The sequence below is a fragment of the Fringilla coelebs genome (genome assembly GCF_963513975.1).
Source record: "Fringilla coelebs genome assembly, contig: SCAFFOLD_153, whole genome shotgun sequence".
NCBI classification, from domain to species: Eukaryota; Metazoa; Chordata; class Aves; order Passeriformes; family Fringillidae; genus Fringilla; species Fringilla coelebs.
In genome coordinates this window covers 26,624-50,815 of record NW_028167413.1, presented here as the reverse complement: position 1 = coordinate 50,815, position 24,192 = coordinate 26,624, and the positions used below count along the sequence as shown (strand labels likewise).

Here is a 24,192-nt window from a genome sequence, read left to right as displayed (position 1 = left end):
GATGGAAAACTGGGAAAAGGGGATCTGAAACGATGGAAAATGGGGAAAATCGGGATTTGTGTGGAAAAGCAGGATCTGAAATGATGGAAAACTGGGAAAAGGGGATCTGAAATGATGGAAAACGGGGAAAATGGGATTTGTGTGGAAAAGCAGGATCTGAAATGATGGAAAACCGGGAAAATGGGGATTTGTGTGGAAAAGCAGGGTCTGAAATGATGGAAAACTGGGAAAAGGGAGATCTGAAATGATGGAAAATGGGGAAAAGGGATCTGAAACAATGGAAAACAGGGAAAACCGGGATTTGTGTGGAAAAGCAGGATCTGAAATGATGGAAAACAGGGAAAAGGGGATCTGAAACAATGGAAAACCTGGAAAATCGGGATCTGTGTGGAAAAGCAGGATGGATAACAGGAGAGGGGACAGCCTGGGGGGAATTGGTGGATGGAGAGAGGAGGAAAATCGGGATCTGTGTGGAAAAGCAGGATCTGAAATGATGGAAAACAGGGAAAATTGGGATCTGAGTGGAAAAGCAGGATGGATAACAGGGAGAGGGGACAGCCTGGGGGGAATTGGTGGATGGAGAGAGGAGGAAAATCGGGATCTGTGTGGAAAAGCAGGATTGACAGGAAAGAGGAGGAGGAAAATCGGGATCTGGGTGGAAAAGCAGGATCTGAAATGATGGAAAACAGGGAAAATCGGGATCTTAAATGATGGAAAACCTGGAAAAGGTGGATTTGTGCGGAAAAGCAGGATCTGAAACGATGGAAAACAGGGAAAAGGGGATCTGATACAATGGAAAACAGAGAAAAATGGGATTTGTGTGGAAAAGCAGGATGTGAAATGATGGATAATGGGGAAAATCGGGATCTGTGTGGAAAAGCAGGATGGATAGGAAAGAGGAGGAGGAAAATCAGGATCTGTGTGGAAAATCGGGATCCATGTGGAAAAGCAGGATGGATAGGAAGGAGAAGGGACAGCCTGGGGGGAATTGGTGGATGGAGAGAGGAGGAAAATCGGGATAAAAGCAGGATGGAGCCGTCGGAAGCGCGGCGGAGGCCGGGAAGCCACGGCAGCCGCAGGATCCGAAGGGAGCGCGGGGGGAGAGGCTGGAAAAGCTGGAAAAGGCCGGGATCCGATCCCGGGGAGGGAGCAGGGATTGTCTTACACCGGCCTCGAGTGCCAGAGGCTTCGGAAACACCGGGAGAATGATGGGAATAACAAGAGCAGAGCCGCTGGAAATCCCGGATCCGGCCGGAGCGGGACCGGGATCCCTCGGGAATTCCCAATTCCAGGGGATTTCCCGAGGAATGGCAGCGCAGCCGGGCTGGGGCATCCCTGCCCGGGCCCAGAGTCTGGGGGGGGCCCGGGGGATCCTCGGGATCTCGGGGAAAAGGGGATTGTCCTGGGTGGGAATGGCTGGGGAGTGGGAAAAGGGGATGGAAATGGGAAAATGGGGGTGGAAACTGGGAAAAACGGGGCTGGAAACTGGGGGAAATGGGGCTGAAAACTGGGGGAACTGGGACTGGAAACTGGGAGAATAGGGGCTGGAAACTGGGAAAAATGGGGCTGGAAACTGGGGGAAATGGGGCTGGAAACTGGGAAAAACGGGGCTGGAAACTGAGAAAAACGGGGCTGAATACTGGGGGAAATGGGGCTGGAAACCGGGAAAAATGGGGCTGAAAACTGGGGGAACTGGGACTGAATACTGGGGGAAATGGGGATGGAAACTGGGAGAACTGGGGCTGGAAACTGGGAAAATTGGGGCTGGGAACTAGAAAAATGGGGCTGGGAACTGGGAAAATGGGGCTGGAAACTGGGGGAACTGGGACTAAATACTGGGGGAAATGGGGATGGAATTTGAGAAAAACTGGGGCTGATATGTGGGAAAATGGGGCTGGAAACTGGGAAAAACGGGGCTGAATACTGAGGGAAATGGGGCTGGAAACTGGGAAAAATGGGGCTGGAAACTGGGAGAATAGGGGCTGGAAACTGGGAAAATGGGGCTGGAAACTGGGAAAAACAGGGCTGAATACTGGGGGAAATGGAGCTGGAAACTGGGGGAACTGGGACTGGAAAGTGGGAGAATTGGGGCTGGAAACTGGGAAAACTGGGGCTGGAAACTGGGAAAACTGGGGCTGGAAACTGGGAAAATGGGGCTGGATATTGGGGGAAATGGGGATGGAATTTGAGAAAAACTGGGCTCGAATGTGGGGAAAATGGGGCTGAAAATCGGGGGAACTGGGGCTGGAAACTGGGAAAATGGGGCTGGAAACTGGGGGAACTGGGACTGAATACTGGGGAAAATGGGGCTGAAAACTGGGAAAACGGGGTTGAAAACTGGGAAAAATGGGGCTGGAAACTGGGGGAACTGGGACTGAATACTGGGGAAAATGGGACTGGAAACTGGGGGAACTGGGGCTGGAAACTGGGAAAATGGGGCTAGAAACTGGGAAAAACAGGGCTGGAAATTGGGGGAAATGGGGCTGGAAACTGGGGAAAATGGGGCAAGAAACTGGGAAAAATGGGGCAAGAAACTGGGAAAAATGGGGCTGGAAACTGGGAAAATGGGGCTGGAAACTGGGAAAAACAGGGCTGGAAACTGGGGGAACTGGGACTGAATACTGGGGAAAATGGGACTGAATAGTGGGGGAAATGGGACTGGAAACTGGGGGAACTGGAGCTGAAATGTGGGAAATAAAGGGGCTGGAAGTTGGGAGAATCAGAGCTGGAATGGAAAAAAGCGGGACTGGAAATTGGGGGAACAGGCTGGAAGTTGGGGGAAATGGAGCTGGAATTTGGGGGAATTAGTGTTGGAATCTGGGAAAACTGGGGATGAAATGTGGGAAAAATGGAGCTGGAATTTGGGAAGAACCAGTGCTCAAAGGTGGAAAACGGAGGCTGGAATTTGGGAGAAGTGGGGCTGGAATTTGGGCAAGCCAGGCTATTCCCTCACAAACCATTCCCTGTTTTTGGAGTTAAACCCGTGAATTCCTGCCCCACCCCTGTCATTATCCAATCTCTGCTCCCCATTCCTAATCCCAACCTCAATCCCAATCCCTCATTCCCATTCCTATTCCCAATCCCCCATTCCCAATTCCATCCAGCTGTTCTCATTCCTAATCCCCCATCCCCATCCAGCTGATCTCATTCCCAATCCCTGCTCCTACTCCCATTCCCAATCCCATCCAGCTGCTCTTTCCCAATCCCCCATTCTCAATCTCCATTCCCAATCCCCCATTCTTAATCCCATTCCCAATCCCATCCAGCTGCTCTCTTTCCCATTCCCAATCCCCCATTCCTATTCCCATTCCCAATCCAAATCCCCCATCCCCAGTCCCCCATTCCCATTATCCCATTCCCAATCTCCGCCCCATTCCCAATCAAATTATCCCATTCCCATTCCACCATTCCCATCATCCCATTCCTATTATCCCATTCCCCCATTCCCAATCCCATCCAGCTGCTCTCTTTCACATTCCCATTCCCATTATCCCATTCCCATTATCCCAATCCCCATCCCCCATTCCCATTCCCATTATCCCATTCCCCCATTCCCATTACCTAATTCTCCCATTCCCATTATCCCATTCCCCCATTATCCCATTCCCTCATTCCCATTACCTAATTCTCCCATTCCCATTATCCCATTCCCCCATTATCCCATTCCCCCATTCCCATTATCCCATTCCCCCATTCCCATTCCTCATTCCCATTACCTAATTCTCCCATTCCCATTATCCCATTCCCCGATTATCCCATTCCCCCATTCCCGTTATCCCATTCCCATTCCCAAATTCTCCCATTTCCCATTCCCCCATTCCCATTATCCCATTCCCCCATCCCCATTCCCCCATTCCCATTATCCCATTCCCCCATCCCCATTCCCCCATTCCCCCATTCCCCCATTCCCACTCCCCCATTATCCCATTATCCCATTCCCCCATTCCCCCATTATCCCATTCCCCCATTCCCCCATTATCCCATTCCCATTACCCCATTCCCCTATTCCCCCATCCCCTATTCCCCCATCCCCATATTCCCCCATTCCCCCATCCCCGTTCTCCCGTTCCCGCACTCTCCCCCGCCGCTCCCGCTCCCGCTCCCGGTCGGGGCCAGCCCGGCAGCTCCGGAGCACGCGCGGGGCCCCTCCGGCCACGCTCCGGAGGCCTCGGGAAGCGCTGCCAGCGGCACATTCCCGTTCACTGCCCTGGAATCCTCCCCCTCCCGCTCCGCTGGCTCCCGGCTCCGGCGCACGGAGCTCCCGATCCCGCCGGGAGCCTCCCCCCGCCGCGCCTGCGGAGGAGGGAACGGCCTTGGAAGCGCCGCCGGAGCGCTCCGAGCCCTCATCCATCCATCCATCCATTATCCCGACATCTGGAATTGTCATTCCGGGAGGAAACGGAGCCCCCGGCCGCTTCCTCCCGCCGGCAGCCCCGGCACATCCATCTCCGCTCCGGCCGGGAATGCCGCCGCAGCGCCGGGACGGGACGGGGCACCGGGAGCGGGGTCAGAGCAGGAGCGGGACCGGGATCTGTGCCAGCCCCGAGGCACCGGGAGCGGGGTCAGAGCAGGAGTGGGACCGGGATCTGTGCCAGCCCAGGGCACCGGGAGCGGGGTCAGAGCAGGAGTGGGACCGGGATCTGTGCCAGCCCAGGGCACCGGGAGCGGGGTCAGAGCAGGAGCGGCACCGGGAGCTGGGCCAGCCCCGGGGCACTGGGAGCGGGATCTGTGCCAGCCCGGGGGCACCGGGAGCGGGGTCAGAGCAGGAGCGGGACCGGGAGCAGTGCCAGCCCCGGGGCACCGGGAGCGGGGTCAGAGCAGGAGCGGCACCGGGAGCAGTGCCAGCCCCGGGGCACCGGGAGCGGGAGCTGTGCCAGCCCCGGGGCACCGGGAGCGGGGTCAGAGCAGGAGCGGCACGGGGAGCTGGGCCAGCCCCGGGGCACCGGGGTCGGGGTCAGAGCAGGAGCGGGACCGGGAGCTGGGCCAGCCCGGGGCACCGGGAGCGGGGTCAGAGCAGGAGTGGGACCGGGAGCTGTGCCAGCCCCGGGGCACCGGGAGCGGGGTCAGGGCAGGAGCGGGACCGGGAGCTGTGCCAGCCCGGGGCACCGGGAGCGGGGTCAGGGCAGGAGCGGGACCGGGAGCTGTGCCAGCCCTGGGGCACCGAGAGCGGGGTCAGAGCAGGAGCGGGACCGGGAGCTGTGCCAGCCCCGGGGCACCGGGAGCGGGGTCAGAGCAGGAGTGGGACCGGGATCTGTGCCAGCCCGGGGAGCCGGGATCGGGGTCAGAGCAGGAGTGGGACCGGGAGCTGGGCCAGCCCGGGGCACCGGGAGCGGGGTCAGAGCAGGAGTGGGACCGGGAGCTGTGCCAGCCCCGGGGCACCGGGAGCGGGGTCAGAGCAGGAGCGGGACCGGGAGCTGTGCCAGCCCAGGGGCACCGGGATTGGGATCTGTGCCAGCCCCAGGGAGCGGGACTGGGATCTGTGCCAGCCCCGGAGCACCAGGATTGGGGTCTGTGCCAGCCCCGGGGCACCGGGATCAGGCTCTGTGCCATCCCAGGGCACCGGGATCAGGCTCTGTGCCATCCCAGGGCACCGGGATATGGATCCATGCTGGAGCCAGAATCATATCTGTGCCATTCCAAATACCGGGATTGGCCCGGTGCCATCCCCGGGAGCCGGGCTCACTCCGTGTCCCCTGCTGGGCCAGCAGGTGTCGGGATCAGCTCTGTGCCATCCCAAAGACCCGGGATCAGCTCTGTGCCATCCCAAAGACCCGGGATCAGCTCTGTGCCATCCCAAAGACCCGGGATCAGCTCTGTACCAACCCCGGGGGCCAGGATCTGGCCCGGTGCCATCCCTGGGAGCCGGGCTCAGCTCGGTTCCATCCCCGGGAGCCGGGCTCAGCTCGGTCCCATCCCAAAGACCGGGGACCTGGCCCGGTGCCACGCCCGGGAGCCGGGCTCAGCCCTGTCCCGTCCCCAGGACGCGGGCTCAGCTCGGTCCCATCCCAAAGCCCGGCGATCTGGCCCGCTGCCATCCCCGGGAGCCGGGCTCGGCTCGGTCCCATCCCAAAGCCCGGCGATCTGGCCCGCTGCCATCCCCGGGAGCCGGGCTCGGCTCGGTCCCATCCCAAAGCCCGGCGATCTGGCCCGGTCCCATCCCCGGGAGCCGGGCTCAGCTCGGTCCCATCCCCGGGAGCCGGGCTCAGCTCGGTCCCATCCCCGGGAGCCGGGCTCAGCTCGGTCCCATCCCCGGGAGCCGGGCTCAGCTCGGTGCCATCCCCGGGAGCCGGGCTCAGCTCGGTGCCATCCCAAAGCCCGGCGATCTGGTCCGGTCCCATCCCCGGGAGCCGGGCTCAGCTCAGTTCCATCCCAAAGCCCGGCGATCTGGCCCGGTGCCACGGCCGGGAGCCGGGCTCGCTCGGTGTCCCCCGCCGGGCCGGCAGGGGCCGGGCCAGAGCGCCGCTTCCCGGGAACGCGGCCAGGCGGCTGCGGCGGCCGCCGGGCCGGCGGGAGCGCGGCCAGGACGGATCCGTGCGGAGCGCGGGGGCAATTCCAGAGGAAAGCGCTCCCGGGGGCCGCGGCGGAGCTTTTCCAGACCCGCTGCCGGCCGGGACGCAGGTGCCGGGGAATCGCAGAGTGCCTCGGGAAGCAGGGAATTCCGGGAGCGGGATCACCCGGGAATTCCATCCCAGCACCCTCCCAGCCAGGAATTCCAGCCCAAATCCCATCAATCCGGGAAGCCATTCCCTGTTTCACATCCCTGCAGCTTTTACACCAAATCCCTCCCCAGCTCTCCCAGAAAAACCCCCGGGGAAGGCTCGGGGATCTCCTGGAATTGCCATTTTCCAGCTGCACATTCCCAGCAATCCCAGCTCCTGCTGATCCCTGCGTGTGCCAAGGGATCTTCCCCTCCCCCAGAGCTGCGGGCTCCAGGATTGATCCCAAATCCAGCCCTGGAAAACCCTGAGCAAACAGGGATGGGTTGGGAACTGGGATTTCACTGGAATCCTAAAGCCATGGAATCATGGAAGGGTTTGGGATGGATTTTAGGGATGATCCCATTCCCGTGGGGCAGCTCCCGCTATCCCGGGATGCTCCAGGCATGGAGCAGCCCCAGGTTCTCTGGGAATTCCATCCCAGGCAGGAATTCCTTCCCAAAATCCCATAAATCCAGGGGGAAGCCAAGCCTGGGGGAATTCAGGAGCATCCTGAGCTGATCCTGGGTGGAATTTGTGCTGACAGAGCCACGGAAAACAGGGAACGACACCAGGTCACCAAATCCAGCAAAATCCCAAGATCCCACATCCACAGGGATGGGAATTCCAGCCCTTTCCAGGGGGAATATTCCCAAAAATCCCACCTGAACCTCTCCAAGAACCACAATCCCAGGGATTCATCCTGCTGGGAATGGGAATTCCTGCCCTGGACTGCTCTTTTCAGGGGGAATATTCCCAAAAATCCCACCTGAACCTCTTCAAGAGCCACAATCCCAGGGATTGATCCTACTGGGAATGGGAATTCCAGCCCTGGACTGCTCTTTCCAGGGGGAATATTCCCAAAAATCCCACCTGAACCTCTTCAAGAGCCACAATCCCAGGGATTGATCCTACTGGGAATGGGAATTCCAGCCCTGGACTGCTCTTTCCAGGGGGAATATTCCCAAAAATCCCACCTGAACCTCTCCAAGAGCCACAATGCCAGGGATTCATCCTGCTGGGAATGGGAATTCCTGCCCTGGACTGCTCTTTTCAGGGGGAATATTCCCAAAAATCCCACCTAATCCCCACTCCAAGGCACTGCCTGAGGCTGTTCCCTCAGTTCCAAAGGATTTTGAGGATTCTGATATCCCAAAATTTCCATCATTTTACTGAAACCCAGGAAAAGCCGCTCACATTTTCCTGCCCAATTTGATTTTCCTGAGCCAATCCCGCTTTATCCAAGCACATCTCCCAAAATTCCCTCCCTGGGTTAATCCAGGTGCTCACAGGGTGAAATCCAGGGAAAACTTCCCTCAGGACAGGAGTTGATTAGGATCGGGATACGACGGAGCCATTCCCAAAACTCCGGGATAAGGAGCACCAGACCCGAATCCCGCTGTTTTCCTGCCAGGGTTTGATTTTTTGGGAAGAGGGAAGGAACAAAGGCTCTGGAAGCGGCTCAGGGCCGGGATCAGCGCTCCCCCCTCTGGCAGCTCCGGGAAGCATTCCCGAGCTTTTCCACGCGAATTCCCGGGATTGTTATTCCGGAGAAATCCCGATGAACCCCGCCCTGGGAGCGGCCTCGGCTCCGGAGGATCCTCTGGAAAAATCCCTGGGGGTTGTTGGGATCCCTCTGGAATTCGGCGGCGCCATTCCTGATCCCATTCCCGATGATCCCACTCCTGATCCTATTCCCGATGATCCCACTCCTGATCCCACTCCTGATCCCACTCCCGATCCGATTCCCGATGATCCCATTCCTGATCCCATTCCCGATCCCATTCCCGATGATCCCATTCCTGATCCCATTCCTGATCCCATTCCCGATGATCCCACTCCTGATCCCACTCCTGATGATCCCACTCCTGATTCCATTCCTGATCCCATTCCTGATTCCATTCCTGATCCCACTCCTGATCCCATTCCTGATCCCATTCCCGATGATCCCACTCCTGATCCCATTCCCGATCCCATTCCCGATGATCCCACTCCTGATCCCATTCCTGATCCCACTCCTGATCCCACTCCCGACGATCCCACTCCTGATCCCACTCCTGATCCCATTCCTGATCCCACTCCTGATCCCACTCCTGATCCCATTCCTGATCCCACTCCTGATCCCACTCCTGATCCCATTCCTGATCCCATTCCTGATCCCACTCCTGATCCCACTCCTGATCCCACTCCTGATCCCATTCCTGATCCCACTCCTGATCCCATTCCTGATCCCACTCCTGATCCCACTCCTGATCCCATTCCTGATCCCACTCCTGATCCCATTCCTGATCCCACTCCTGATCCCACTCCTGATCCCACTCCTGATCCCACTCCTGATCCCATTCCTGATCCCACTCCTGATCCCACTCCTGATCCCATTCCTGATCCCACTCCTGATCCCACTCCTGATCCCATTCCCAATGTTCCCACTCCTGATCCCACTCCTGATCCCATTCCCGATGATCCCACTCCTGATCCCACTCCTGATCCCAATCCCACTCCTGATCCCAATCCCGGTGTATCCCAGCCTTTCCCAGCCCGTTTTCCCAGCTGTAATTCCGTTGCCCTCCCCCCTCTCGGAGGTTTTGTCCCGGTCAGGGCTGCGGCTCCCGGGGCCTTTTCCAGGAGAATTCCGGGCTCGGGCCGCCCCCGGAGCGCCGGGAATTGCCAGGGCCGGTAATGGATTGAGCAGGGACTCGGGAAGGGCCGCGGGCTTTGCCGGGAAGGGCCGAGCCCTCCGGAATTCCCGAGCTCTTCCCGAGGTTTTCCGAGGCTGCAGCGGGGATGGGACCCCGGGAAAGGCTCGGGGAGCTCCTGGAATTCCCCAGCAGGAGCCTTGGGAGTGTTCCCACATGGAATTCGCAGCGTTCCTGAAATTCCCTCCCTCCCCAGAGCCGACACGGAGATGGAAATCTGGGAATTGCAGAGGTTGGAAAAGGCCAACCTGGCCCTGCCCCCATCCCACATCCACAGGGATGGGAATTCCAGCTGGGAATGGGGATCCCAGCCTGGAATTCCAGCTGGGAATGGGGATCCCAGTCCAGAATTCCAGCTGGGAATGGGGATCCCAGCCTGGCCACATCCACAGGGATGGGAATTCCAGCTGGGAATGGGGATCCCAGCCCAGAATTCCAGCTGGGAATGGGGATCCCAGCCCAGAATTCCAGCTGGGAATGGGGATCCCAGCCCTGAATTCCAGCTGGGAATGGGGATCCAGCCTGGCCACATCCACAGGGATGGGAATTCCAGCTGGGAATGGCAATTCCAGTCTGGAATTCCAGCTGGGAATGGGGATCCCAGCCTGGCCCCATCCACAGGGATGGGAATTCCAGCTGGGAATGGGGATCCCAACCTGGAATTCCAGCTGGGAATGGGGATCCCAGCCCAGAATTCCAGCCGGGAATGGGGATCCCAGTCCAGAATTCCAGCTGGGAATGGGGATCCCAGCCCAGAATTCCAGCTGGGAATGGGGATCCCAGCCCGGAATGCCAGCCCTTTCCAAGGGAATATTCCCAAAAATCCCAACCTGAGGCCGTTGTGCAGATCCCACCCTGGATCCCCCTGGATCCCTCCAATCCCGCTTTTCTCCGGGATGAGCTCCCCCAGCTGCTCCAGACTTTTCCCAAATCCATCGTTTTTCCCCAAATCCATCACTTCCACCACACCAAATCTGCCACTTCCACCTCAAATCCAGGATAAAATTCCAGGAATTCCGTGGGATCCTACCTCCTCATCCGAGCTGTCCTCCTCGTACTCGTCGTGGACAACCAAATCCTGCTTCCCTTCCAGGGGGGAATCGTCTTCCAAGGCTTTCCTCTTCCCAGGAGCTCCTCCGGCCTGGAAAATCAGGAAAAGCAGCTCGGTGAGATCCCATCCCGGAATTCCCGGGATTGTGGTGCCAAGGAAGGAAAGGAGCTCCTTCATCCCAGCCTGGAAGGGCGGCAGGGATGGGGATGGGAACGGGAAATGCCTCGGGATGAGGAGCCAGGAACCAGCATGGATCCATGGATCCATGGAAAAGGGGCTGTGGAACGCCAGGGAAAAGTGGGAATTCTGCCCCACTCAGATCCCAGCTGGAATCTGGATCTGACACCAGAGGGGTTTGGGAATGAGCTGGGGGAGCAGGGAATTCCAGGAGAATTCCAGGAGAATCCCAGAGCCTCTTCCAGGGATTTCTGGGAGAGCTGCAGAGGGGTTTGGGATGCAGGCTGGAGGGATGGGAAACAGGGAATGGCTTCCCATGGAATGTTGGGATTTGGGGGTGGAATTCCCAGGGTCTGCTGCATCCCTGGAATAGCAGGAGGTGTCCCTTGGGAATGGGATCATCCCTGAAATCCCCTCCATTCCCAGCCCATTCCCAGCATTCCTGGCCCTTCCAGCAGGGAATTCCCAGGGAATCCCACCCCAGCCACATTCCCACATTCCCACCCCCTTATCCCGGATTTTCCCCTCTCATCCCGGGATTCCCAAGGGTTGGGATTGAGGAGAATCCTCCCCTTTCCTGGGAGCCCAAACTTGCCCAAATCCCCTCGTTCTGCCCCAATTTCTGGAAGGAAAGGGAAATTCCAGAGGCTGGGAATGCAGGAGTTGGAGATGGCTGCTGTGGCAGGAGAATTCCAGAGCCTTTTCCAGGGATTTCTGGGAGAGGGGTTTGGGATGCAGGCTGGGGGGATGGCAAACAGGGAATGGCTTCCCACGGAAAATCGGGATTTGGGGATGGAATTCCCAGAGAATCCGGGGCTGCCCCAGGATCCCTGGAACATCCCTGGATAGTGGAGCTGTCCCTTCCCTCCCAATCCATTCTGGAATTCCATGGGAAAAGCCCAGAACTCAGTTCCAAAGGAATTCTGGATCCCTTCTATCCCTGTCTGGAAAACCTGGATCCAGAGATCTCTGGGATGAGAATTCCCAGTGGGATCAGCCTCATCCTGGCACTCCCAGCTCTCCCCAGTCCCTCCCAGAGCAGCTCCAGCTGCCCAGAATTCCCAGATTTCTGTGGGATAACCCCAGAGCCTGACTCTGCTGCTGTGCAGGAGCTCTGGGAACGATCCCAAAATTTCCCTGGAAAAGCAATTTTCCCTTTTGCAGGAGCGCCCTCGGAGCGGGATCAGGGTCAGGATGCAGGGAATGGTTGGAAAAGTGGGATCAGGATTCAGGGAATGGTTGGAAAAGTGGGATCAGGATTCAGGGAATGGTTGGAAAAGTGGGATCAGGATTCAGGGAATGGTTGCAAAAGTGGGATCAGGATTCAGGGAATGGTTGGAAAAGCGGGGTCAGGATTCAGGGAATGCCTGGAGCAGCAGGATTTGTGTTGGGATCCAGGGAATGCCTGGAGAAGTAGGATCAGGATCTAGGGAATGCCTGGAGAAGCAGGATTTGTGTCAGGATCCAAGGAATGGTTGGAAAAGCAGGATTTGTGTTGGGATCCAGGGAAAGGCTGGAAAAGCAGGATTTGTGTTGGGATCCAGGGAAAGGCTGGAGCAGCAGGATTTGTGCCGGGATCCAGGGAATGCCTGGAGCAGCAGGATTTGTGCCGGGATCCAGGGAATGGCTGGAGCAGCAGGATCAGGATCCAGGGAATGCCCGGGGAATCAGGATTTGTGTTGGGATCCAGGGAATGGCTGGGGAAGCAGGATTTGTGTTGGGATCCAGGGAATGGCTGGGGAAGCAGGATTTGTGTTGGGATCCAGGGAAAGGCTGGAGCAGCAGGATCAGGATCCAGGGAAAGGCTGGAGCAGCAGGATTTGTGTTGGGATCCAGGGAAAGGCTGGAGCAGCAGGATTTGTGTTGGGATCCAGGGAAAGGCTGGAGCAGCAGGATTTGTGCCGGGATCCAGGGAATGGCTGGAGCAGCAGGATTTGTGTTGGGATCCAGGGAAAGGCTGGAGCAGCAGGATTTGTGTTGGGATCCAGGGAATGGCTGGAGCAGCAGGATTTGTGTTGGGATCCAGGGAAAGGCTGGGGAAGCAGAATCAGGATCCAGGGAAAGGCTGGGGAAGCAGGATCAGGATCCAGGGAAAGGCTGGGGAATCAGGATTTTTGTCAGGATCCAGGGAAAGGCTGGAGCAGCAGGATTTGTGTTGGGATCCAGGGAAAGGCTGGGGAATCAGGATTTGTGTTGGGATCCAGGGAAAGGCTGGAGCAGCAGGATTTGTGTTGGGATCCAGGGAATGCCCGGGGAATCAGGATTTGTGTTGGGATGCAGGGAAAGGCTGGAGCAGCAGGATTTGTGTTGGGATCCAGGGAATGGCTGGGGAATCAGGATTTGTGTTGGGATCCAGGGAATGGCTGGAGCAGCAGGATTTGTGTTGGGATCCAGGGAATGGTGGGAGCAGCAGGATTTGTGTTGGGATCCAGGGAATGGCCGGGGAATCAGGATTTGTGTTGGGATCCAGGGAATGGCTGGAGCAGCAGGATCAGGATCCAGGAAATGCCCAGGGAATCAGGATTTGTGTTGGGATCCAGGGAATGGCTGGGGAATCAGGATTTGTGTTGGGATCCAGGGAAAGGCTGGAGCAGCAGGATCAGGATCCAGGGAAAGGCTGGAGCAGCAGGATTTGTGTTGGGATCCAAGGAAAGGCCGGAGCAGCAGGATCAGGATCCAGGGAAAGGCTGGAGCAGCAGGATTTGTGTTGGGATCCAAGGAAAGGCCGGAGCAGCAGGATCAGGATGCAGGGAAAGGCTGGAGCAGCAGGATTTGTGTTGGGATCCAAGGAAAGGCTGGAGCAGCAGGATTTGTGTTGGGATCCAAGGAAAGGCCGGAGCAGCAGGATCAGGATGCAGGGAAAGGCTGGAGCAGCAGGATTTGTGCCGGGATCCGGGGCATGGCTGATTGGAAAAGCAGCCCCGGCCCCTGGCGGCTCCCGGCGGGAGCTGTAAAAGCCAGGCCGGGCGGGATCGGGGGCAAATCCCGGAGCAGGGATGGGATTACCGGGAAAACAAAGGCGGCTTTAAGGGCCGGCTGGCTCCGCGGGGAGCCGGGATAAGTCTTTTCCCAGGTTTTTGGCGCTGGGATGGGGCTGGAGTTGGGTTTCACCTTCCCCGGCTGCCCCCGCCTGCGGCCGGAGACGGAAAAATCCAATCCCGGCGTAACCGGCCTGGCCTGGTCTGGCCCGGCCTGGCTGGGTCTGTCCTGGCCTGTCCTGGCCTGGCTGGGTCTGTCCTGGGCTGTCCCGGTCTGTCCCAGTGTGTCCCAGTCAGTCCCGGTCAGTCCCAGTCTGTCCTGGTCAGTCCCAGTCTGTCCCAGTGTGTCCCGGTCTGTCCCAGTCAGTCCCGGTCAGTCCCGGTCTGTCCCGGTCAGTCCCGGTCAGTCCCGGTCTGTCCCAGTCTGTCCCAGTGTGTCCCGGTCTGTCCCGGTCAGTCGCGGTCAGTCCCGGTCAGCCCCGGTCAGTCCCGGTCAGTCCCGGTCAGTCCCGGTCAGTCCCGGTCAGTCCCGGTCTGTCCCGGTCAGTCCCGGTCAGTCCCGGTCTGTCCCGGTCTGTCCCGGTCAGTCCCAGTCTGTCCCAGTCTGTCCCAGTGTGTCCCGGTCTGTCCCGGTCAGTCCCGGTCAGTCCCGGTCTGTCCCGGTCCGTCCCGGTCAGTCCCAGCCTGTCCCGGTCAGTCCTGCTCTGTCCCGGTCAGTCCCAGTCAGTCCCAGTCTGTCCCAGTGTGTCCCGGTCAGTCCCGGTCAGTCCCGATCAGTCCCGGTCAGTCCCGGTCTGTCCCAGCCTGTCCCGGTCAGTCCCGGTCAGTCCCGGTCTGTCCCAGCCTGTCCCGGTCAGTCCCGGTCAGTCCCGGTCAGTCCTGCTCTGTCCCAGTCTGTCCCGGTCAGTCCCGCTCTGTCCCGGTCAGTCCCGGTCTGTCCCGGTCTGTCCCAGTCAGTCCCGGTCAGTCCCGGTCTGTCCCAGTCTGTCCCGGTCAGTCCCGCTCTGTCCCAGTGTGTCCCAGTCTGTCCCAGTCTGTCCTGGTCTGTCCCGGTCTATCCCGGTCAGTCCCGCTCTGTCCCAGTCTGTCCCAGTCAGTCCCAGTCTGTCCCAGTCCATCCCAGTCTGTCCTGGACCATCCCAATCTGTCCCAGTCTGCCCTGATCTGTCCCACTCTGTCCCAGTCTATCCCAGTGCCTCCCACTCTGTCCCAGCCCCTCCCAGTCTGTCCTGCTCAGTCCCAGCGCCTCCCAGTCAGTCCCAGTTCCATCCCAGTGTGCCCCTGTCAGTCCCAGTCTATCCCAATCTGTCCCAGTCAGTCCCAGTCCATCCCAGTCCCTCCCAGTCCATCCCAGTCAGTCCCAGTCCATCCCAGTCCCATCCCAGTCCATTTCAGTCCCATCCCAGTCCATCCCAGTCCCATCCCAGTCCCATCCCAGTCCATTCCAGTCAGTCCCAGTCCCTCCCAGTCTGTCCCAGTCCCATCCCAGTCCCATCCCAGACAGTCCCAGTCAGTCCCAGTCCATCCCAGTCCCATCCCAATCCATCCCAGTCACTCCCAGTCCCTCCCAGTCTGTCCCAGTCTTTCCCAAATTCCCAAATAAAAACCCTTTCCATTAAAAACCTCAAACAGCCTTGGAGCACAATGGGAACAGCCCTGGAAAGGTCTGGGAGCTCTGGGAGCATCTCTGGAGAAAAGTGGGAGCTGTGGGAGAGCCCTGGAGAAATCTGGGATCATCTCTGGAGCAGGGTGGGAGCTCTGGAAGAGACCCTGGAACCATCTGGGAGCTCTGGGAAGAGCCCTGGAAAAGTCTGGGAGCTCTGGGAGCAGCCCTGGAAAAGTTTGGGAGCTCTGGGAAGAGCCTGGAATGGATGTGGGAGCTCTGGAAATAACCCTGGAGAAAAGTGGGAGCTGTGGGAGAGCCCTGGAGAAATCTGGGATCATCTCTGGAGCAGGGTGGGAGCTCTGGAAGTGACCCTGGAACCATCTGGGAGCCCTGGGAAGAGCCCTGGAGTGGTTTGGGAACAGCCTGGAGAAGTTTGGGAGCTCTGGAAGTGACCCTGGAGCAATTTGGGAGCTCTGGAAATGACCCTGGAGCAATCTGGGAGCTCTGGGAAGAGCTCTAGAGAAGTTTGGGAGCTCTGGAACCTCTCTGGAGTGGTTTGGGAACATCCTGGAGAAGTTTGGGAGCTCTGGAAGTGACCCTGGAGCAATCTGGGAGCTCTGGAAATGAACCTGGAGCAATCTGGGAGCTCTGGGAAGAGCTCTAGAAAAGTTTGGGAGCTCTGGAACCTCTCTGGAGTGGTTTGGGAACATCCTGGAGAAGTTTGGGAGCTCTGGAATTGACCCTGGAGCAATCTGGGAGCTCTGGGAACAGCCTGGGAGTGGTTTGGGAGCTCTGGGAACAGCCCTGGAAAAGTTTGGAGCTTTGGGAACATCCCTGGAAAAAAGTGGGAGCTCTGGGAAGAGCTGTGGAGCAATTTGGGAACTTTGGGAACATCCCTGGAGAAATTTGGGAACAGCCCTGGAGAAGCTTGGGAGCTCTGGAAGTGACCCTGGAGCAATTTGGGAACATCCTGGAGAAGTCTGGGAGCTCTGGAAGTGATCCTGGAGCAATCTGGGAACTCTGGGAACAGCTCTGGAAAAGTTTGGGAGCTCTGGGAAGAGCCTGGAATGGATGTGGGAGCTCTGGAAATAACCCTGGAGAAAAGTGGGAGCTGTGGGAGAGCCCTGGAGAAATCTGGGATCATCTCTGGAGCAGGGTGGGAGCTCTGCAAGTGACCCTGGAACCATCTGGGAGCTCTGGGAAGAGCCCTGGAAAAGTTTGGGAACAGCCTGGAGAAGTCTGGGAGCTCTGGGAACAGCCCTGGAGCAATTTGGGAACAGCCCTGGAGCAATCTGGGAGCTCTGGGAGCATCTCTGGAGTTGTTTGGGAACAGCCTGGAGAAGTCTGGGAGCTCTGGAAGTGACCCTGGAGCAATCTGGGAGCTGTGGAACAGCTCTGGAAAAGTTTGGGAGCTCTGGGAACATCTCTGGAGTGGTTTGGAAACATCCTGGAGAAGTTTGGGAGCTCTGGAAGTGACCCTGGAGCAATCTGGGAGCTGTGGAACAGCCCAAGAGTGGTTTAGGAGCTCTGGGAACATCTCTGGAGTAGTTTGGGAACAGCCTGGAGAAGTCTGGGAGCTCTGGAAGTGACCCTGGAGCAATCTGGGAACTCTGGGAACAGCTCTGGAAAAGTTTGGGAGCTCTGGGAAGAGCCTGGAATGGATGTGGGAGCTCTGGAAATAACCCTGGAGAAAAGTGGGAGCTGGGGGAGAGCCCTGGAGAAATCTGGAATCATCTCTGGAGCAGGGTGGGAGCTCTGGAAGCGACCCTGGAACCATCTGGGAGCTCTGGGAAGAGCTGTGGAGCAATTTGGGAACTTTAGGAAAAGCCCTGGAGCAATTTGGGAACATCCTGGAGAAGTTTGGGAGCTCTGGAAGTGACCCTGGAGCAATCAGGGAACTCTGGGAACAGCTCTGGAAAAGTTTGGGAGCTCTGGGAAGAGCCCTGGAGTGGTTTGGGAACAGCCTGGAGAAGTTTGGGAGCTCTGGGAACAGCCCTGGAGCAATCTGGGAGCTCTGGGAAGAGCCCTGGATAAGTTTGGGAGCTCTGGGAAGAACCTGGAATGGATGTGGGAGCTCTGGAAATAACCCTGGAGAAAAGTGGGAGCTGTGTGAAAAGCCCTGAAGAAAAGTGGAAGCTGTGTGAAAAGCCCTGGAGAAATCTGGGATCATCTCTGGAGCAGGGTGGGAGCTCTGGAAGTGACCCTGGAACCATCTGGGAGCTCTGGGAAGAGCCCTGGAGTGGTTTGGGAACAGCCTGGAGAAGTCTGGGAGCTCTGGAAGAGACCCTGGAGCAATCTGGGAGCTCTGGAAATGACCCTGGAGCAATCTGGGAGCTCTGGGAAGAGCTCTAGAGAAGTTTGGGAGTTCTGGAACCTCTCTGGAGTGGTTTGGGAACATCCTGGAGAAGTTTGGGAGCTCTGGAAGTGACCCTGGAGCAATCTGGGAACTCTGGGAACAGCCTGGGAGTGGTTTGGGAGCTCTGGGAACAGCCCTGGAAAAGTTTGGAGCTTTGGGAACAGCCCTGGAGAAAAGTGGGAGCTCTGGGAAGAGCCCTGGAGCAATTTGGGAACTTTGGGAACATCCCTGGAGAAAAGTGGGAGATCTGGGAAGAGCCGTGGAGCAATTTGGGAACTTTGGGAAAAGCCCTGGAGCAATTTGGGAACAGCCCTGGAGAAGTTTGGGAGCTCTGGAAGTGACCCTGGAGCAATCTGGGAACTCTGGGAACAGCTCTGGAAAAGTTTGGGAGCTCTGGGAAGAGCCTGGAATGGATGTGGGAGCTCTGGAAATAACCCTGGAGAAAAGTGGGAGCTGGGGGAGAGCCCTGGAGAAATCTGGAATCATCTCTGGAGCAGGGTGGGAGCTCTGGAAGTGACCCTGGAATCATCTGGGAGCTCTGGGAAGAGCCCTGGAGTGGTTTGGGAGCAGCCCTGGAAAGGTCTGGAAACTCTGGAAGTAACCCTGGAGCAATCTGGGAGCTCTGGGAAGAGCCCTGGAAAAGTTTGGGAGCTCTGGAGACTCTCTGGAGCAGTTTGGGAACAGCCTGGAGAAGTTTGGGAGCTCTGGGAAGAGCTCTGGAGTGTTTTGGGAACAGCCTGGAGAAGTTTGGGAGCTCTGGAAGTGACCCTGGAGCAATCTGGGAGCTGTGGGAACAGCCTGGGAGTGGTTTGGGAGCTCTGGGAACAGCCCTGGAAAAGTTTGGAGCTTTGGGAACATCCCTGGAAAAAAGTGGGAGCTCTGGGAAGAGCTGTGGAGCAATTTGGGAACTTTGGGAAAAGCCCTGGAGCAATTTGGGAACAGCCCTGGAGAAGTTTGGGAGCTCTGGAAGTGACCCTGGAGCAATCTGGGAACTCTGGGAACAGCCATGGAAAAGTTTGGGAGCTCTGGGAAGAGCCTGGAGTGGATGTGGGAGCTCTGGGAATGACCCTGGAGAAAAGTGGGAGCTGGGGGAGAGCCCTGGAGAAATCTGGGATCATCTCTGGAGCAGGGTGGGAGCTCTACAAGTGACCCTGGAACAATCTGGGAGCTCTGGGAAGAGCCCTGGAGCAATTTGGGAACAGCCTCGGAGCAATTTAGGAGCTCTGGGAAGAGCTCTGGAAAAGTTTGGGAGCTCTGGGAACATCTCTGGAGCAATTTGGGAACATCCTGGAGAAGTCTGGGAGCTCTGGAAGTGACCCTGGAGCAATCTGGGAACTCTGGCAACAGCCATGGAAAAGTTTGGGAGCTCTGGAAATAACCCTGGAGAAAAGTGGGAGCTCTGGAAATAACCCTGGAGCAATCTGGGAGCTGTGGGAACAGCTCTGGAAAAGTTTGGAAGCTCTGGGAAGATCCCTGGAAAAGTTTGGGGGCTCTGGGAAAGCCCTGGAGAAGTTTGGGAGCTCTGGGAAGATCCCTGGAAAAGTTTGGGAGCTCTGGGAAAGCCCTGGAGAAGTTTGGGAGCTCTGGAAAGATCCCTGGAAAACCCAGCTGGGCCCAGAGGGGCTCGGGGAAGGTGCAGGGAAGGTGAAAACTGGGATGGAGCTGGAGACAGGTCATGGAATGGGAAAATCCTGGAATTCCAGACTGGATTTGGAGGGAAGGGACAGCTCCACTATCCCGGGATGTTCCAGGGATCCTGGGGCAGCCCCGGATTCTCTGGGAATTCCATCCCCAAATCCCAACATTCCATGGGAAGCCATTCCCTGTTTGCCATCCCCCCAGCCTGCATCCCAAATCCCTCTCCCAGAAATCCCTGGAAAAGGCTCTGGAATTCTCCTGCCACAGCAGCCATCTCCAACTCCTGCATTTCCAGCTCCACAGCCTCTGGAATTTCCCTTTCCTTCCAGAAATTGGGGGAGAACGAGGGGATTTGGGCAAGTTTGGGCTCCCAGGAATGGGGAGGATTCTCCTCAATCCCAACCCTTGGGAATCCCGGGATGAGAGGGGAAAATCCGGGATAAGGGGGTGGGAATGTGGCTGGGGTGGGATTCCCTGGGAATTCCCTGCTGGAAGGGCCAGGAATGCTGGGAATGGGCTGGGAATGGAGGGGATGATCCCCTTCCATGGCACAGCTCCCACTATCTTGGGATGTTCCAGAGATCCTGGGGCAGCCCCGGATTCTCTGGGAATTCCACCCCCAAATCCCAACATTCCATGGGAAGCCATTCCCTGTTTCCCATCCCTCCAGCCTGCACCCCAAACCCCTCTGCAGCTCTGCCAGAAATCCCTGGAAAAGGCTCTGGGCACTTTAAATTTCCTTTTTCCCACATTTTTTTCCAGGACAGACTCATCCCTATCCCTGAACCCTGCCTCACACTGAGTTCTCCTCCTCTTGGAAAACCAGAGCAGGGCGAGTCCATTCCTGGATTTTGGGAACCAGAGCATCCCAGGAAGGGGCAGGAATGGGATGGGAGCCCCCAAGTCCAGGGCAGGATCACAGCCAGGCCCTTACCTGTGTCTGGGAGGGGCTTCCAGGGCCTTCATCTTCCTCCTCCTCCTCCTCCTCCTGCTCCTCTTCCTCCTCCTCCTCATTCCCGGAGGATTCGCTGTCGCTTCCCGAATCCTCCAGGCCGGAATAAACGCTCTCCTCGCTCTCTGACAGCTCCTGGCTGCCTCCAGAGGGGCTGGGCTGCCAGGGACAGCAAGGCAGGGTCACAACGGGCACACGGGGGCACCCCCGACCATGGCAGGGCCCTGTGCCTCAGGACAAAATCGGACCCCCCCCCAATTCCTGTGTCCCACTTAGGACTGGGTCAGAACCCCCCAGTTACTGGGTCCCCACACAGAACCACACTGGACCCCCCCCAGTTACTGGGTCCCCCCTCAGAACCCCACTGGACCCCCCCCCAGTTACTGGGTTCCCCCTCAGAACCACACTGGACACCCCCCAGTTACTGGGTACCCCCCTAAAAACCAAACTAAACCCCCCCAGTTACTGGGTCCCCCCCTAAAAACCAAACTAAACCCCCCCAGTTACTGGGTTCCCCTCAGAACCAAACTAAACCCCCCCAGTTACTGGGTTCCCCCTCAGAATCCAACTGGACCCCCCCCAGTTACTGGATCCCCCTCAGAACCCCACTGGACCCCCCCCAGTTATTGGGTCCCTCCTCAGAACCACACTGGACCCCCCCCAGTTACTGGGTCCCCCTAAAAACCAAACTAAACCCCCCCAGTTACTGGGTCCCCTTCAGAACCACACTGGACCCCCCCCAGTTACTGGGTACCCCCCTAAAAACCAAACTAAACCCCCCCAGATACTGGGTCCCCCTCAGAACCCCACTGGACCCCCCCCAGTTACTGGGTCCCCCCTCAGAACCCCACTGGACCCCCCCCAGTTACTGGGTCCCCCCTCAGAACCACACTGGACCCCCCCCAGTTACAGGGTACCCCCCTAAAAACCAAACTAAACCCCCCCAGTTACTGGGTCCCCCTCAGAACCAAACTAAACCCCCCAGTTACTGGGTCCCCCCTAAAAACCAAACTAAACCCCCCCAGTTACTGGGTACCCCTCAGAATCAAACTAACCCCCCCCCAGTTACAGGGTACCCCCCTAAAAACCAAACCAAACCCCCCCAGTTACTGGGTCCCCCCTCAGAACCAAACTAAACCCCCCCAGTTACTGGGTCCCCCTCAGAACCAAACTAACCCCCCCCAGTTACTGGATCCCCCTCAGAACCACACTGGACCCCCCCCAGTTACTGGGTCCCCCCTCAAAATCTCACTGGACCCCCCCCCCACTTACTGGGTCCCCCCTCAGAACCACACTAAACCCCCCCCAGTTACTGGGTCCCCCCTAAAAACCAAACTAAACCCCCCCAGTTACTGGGTCCCCCTCAGAACCAAACGAAACCCCCCCAGTTACTGGGTTCCCCCTCAGAATCCAACTGGACCCCCCCCAGTTACTGGATCCCCCTCAGAACCCCACTGGACCCCCCCCCAGTTATTGGGTCCCTACTCAGAACCACACTGGACCCCCCCCAGTTACTGGGTCCCCCCTCAGAATCTCACTGGACCCCCCCAGTTACTGGGTCCCCCTCAGAACCAAACTAAACCCCCCCAGTTACTGGGTACCCCCTAAAAACCAAACTAAACCCCCCCAGTTACTGGGTCCCCCTAAAAACCAAACTAAACCCCCCCAGTTACTGGGTCCCCCTAAAAACCAAACTAAACCCCCCCAGTTATTGGGTCCCCCCTCAGAACCAAACTAAACCCCCCCAGTTACTGGGTCCCCCTAAAAACCAAACTAAACCCCCCCAGTTATTGGGTCCCCCCTCAGAACCAAACTAAACCCCCCCAGTTACTGGGTGCCCCCTCAGAACCAAACTAAACCCCCCCAGTTACTGGGTCCCCCCTAAAAACCAAACTAAACCCCCCCAGTTACTGGGTCCCCCCCTAAAAACCAAACTAAACCCCCCCAGTTACTGGGTCCCCCTAAAAACCAAACTAAACCCCCCCAGTTACTGGGTCCCCCTCAGAACCCCACTGGACCCCCCCCAGTTACTGGGTCCCCCCTCAGAACCCCACTGGACCCCCCCCAGTTACTGGGTCCCCCCTCAGAACCCCACTGGACCCCCCCCCAGTTACTGGGTCCCCCCTCAGAACCACACTGGACACCCCCCAGTTACTGGGTCCCCCCTCAGAACCACACTGGACACCCCCCAGTTACTGGGTCCCCCCTCAGAACCCCACTGGACCCCCCCCCAGTTACTGGGTCCCCCCTCAGAACCACACTGGACACCCCCCAGTTGCTGGGTCCAGTCCTCCCAGTTACCAGATCCCCCTCACCAGTTCCTGGCTCCAGTCCCCCCAGTTGCCATGTCCCCCCAGTGCCTGGTGGGACCCCCTCATTGCCACATTCCTTGCCTGAGCCAGCCATGTCCCTGTCACTGCTGGCTCCCCCCCATCGCCAAGGACAAGCTCAGACAGCCCCCCCACCCATTTCTGGATGCCCTCTCAGAGACCCCCCCCCATTCCCAGGTCCCCAGCTCAGGACAAGCCCAGACCCCTTAAACTATCAGGGAATCCCCTCACCAGGAGAAGGCTGGGTCCTCCCTTCAGGAGGCCAAACCCGCCTCATGGAGACCACCCCAGACCCCTCCCCAAATTGCTGAGTCCCCCTTCAGGACAAGGCCAGACTCCCTTCATGGAGACCGGGCTGGAGCCCCCCAATTATGGGGTACAAACTCAGCAGGATGGGACCGGGTTCCCCCTCAGGAGGCCAAATCCACCCTTTTAGTGCCCAGTTATCCCTCATGGAGACCAGGCTGGAGCCCCCAATTATGGGGTACACTCTCACCAGGATAGAGCCGGGTCACCCCCTCAGGAGACCAAATCCCCCTCAGTGCCCAGTTACCCCTCATGGAGACCGGGCTGGACCCTCCCCATTTCCTGATTCCCCCTCACCAGGACAGGGCTGGGTCTTCCCCTCAGGAGGCCAAATCCCCCCATATTATGGGTTTTCCCCCTCAGAACCAGGCCAAATCCCCCCTCACTGCCGGGTTTCCCCTCATGGAGATCAGGCCAGAGCTCCATTTCCCCGTCCTCCATCACCAGGATAGAGCCGGGTTCCCCCTCAGGAGACCAAATCCCCTTCACTGCCTGGCTACCCCTCATGGAGACCGGGCCGGACCCTCCCCATTTCCTGATCCCCCCTCTCCAGGACAGAGCCAGGTCGCCCCCTCAAGAGCCCAAATCCTCCTCAGTGTTGGGTTTCCCCCTCACGGACACCAGGCTGGACCCCGCCATTCCCAGAGCCCGCCATTCCTGGGTTTGCCCTCAGGGAGACCAAGCCAGACCCTCCCCAAATTGCTGGGTCCCCTTTCAGGACAAGGCCAGACCCCCTCATGGAGACCAGGCTGGAGCCCCCCAATTATGGGGTACACCCTCACCAGGATAGAGCCCGGTCACCCCCTCAGTAGGCCAAATCCCCTCTCACTGCCGGGCTCCCCCTCACGGACACCACGCCGGACCCCGCACATTTCACGGTCCGCCCTCACCGGGAGGGAGCCAGGTCTTGCCCTCAGGAGGCCAAACTCCCCCAAAATCACGACTTTCACCCGCTCAGGACAAGGCCAAATCTCCCCTCACTGCCGAGATCCCCGTCAGGACAAGGCCAGACGCCCTCATGGAGACCCGGCCGGAGACCCCCAATTATGGGGTCCTCCTCACCAGGATGGGACCGGGTCCCCCCATCAAGACCCGGCCAAATCCCCCTCACTGCCGCGCTCCCCCTCACGGACACCAGGCCGGACCCCTCCCGCCATTTCCCCATTTCCCGGTCCCCGTTCACGGACACCAGGCCAGCCCCCTCCCTCCCCGTTGCCATGCCAGTGCCGTGTGTGTCCCCTCCCTCCCCGTTGCCATGACAACCCCGCGGGTCCCCCCGTTCCCCCTCCCCGGTCACCCCCGGACCTGCTCCATGGTGGCGGCTCCGCGTGCGCCGCCGAACACGTGGGCGCGGGTCAGAGGGACGGCCACGCCCCCGCCCGCCGCGCTTCCGCCGTGCCGCGGCCC

General features: G+C 58.5%; 1 protein-coding gene across 1 annotated transcript in view; it reads right to left on the bottom strand.

Annotated features, from left to right (window-relative positions):
* Positions 1-24,192, bottom strand: part of BOP1 (BOP1 ribosomal biogenesis factor) — a 105,254-nt gene extending 81,062 nt beyond the window's left edge. The window contains exons 1-3 of the mRNA XM_084227460.1: positions 24,091-24,192; positions 20,132-20,308; positions 10,422-10,532 (exon numbers count right to left, since the gene is read on the bottom strand). Of these exons, the coding sequence (XP_084083586.1) occupies positions 10,422-10,532; positions 20,132-20,308; positions 24,091-24,099 (297 nt within the window). The 5' untranslated portion in view covers positions 24,100-24,192. The remainder of the gene's footprint in view (positions 1-10,421; positions 10,533-20,131; positions 20,309-24,090) is intronic.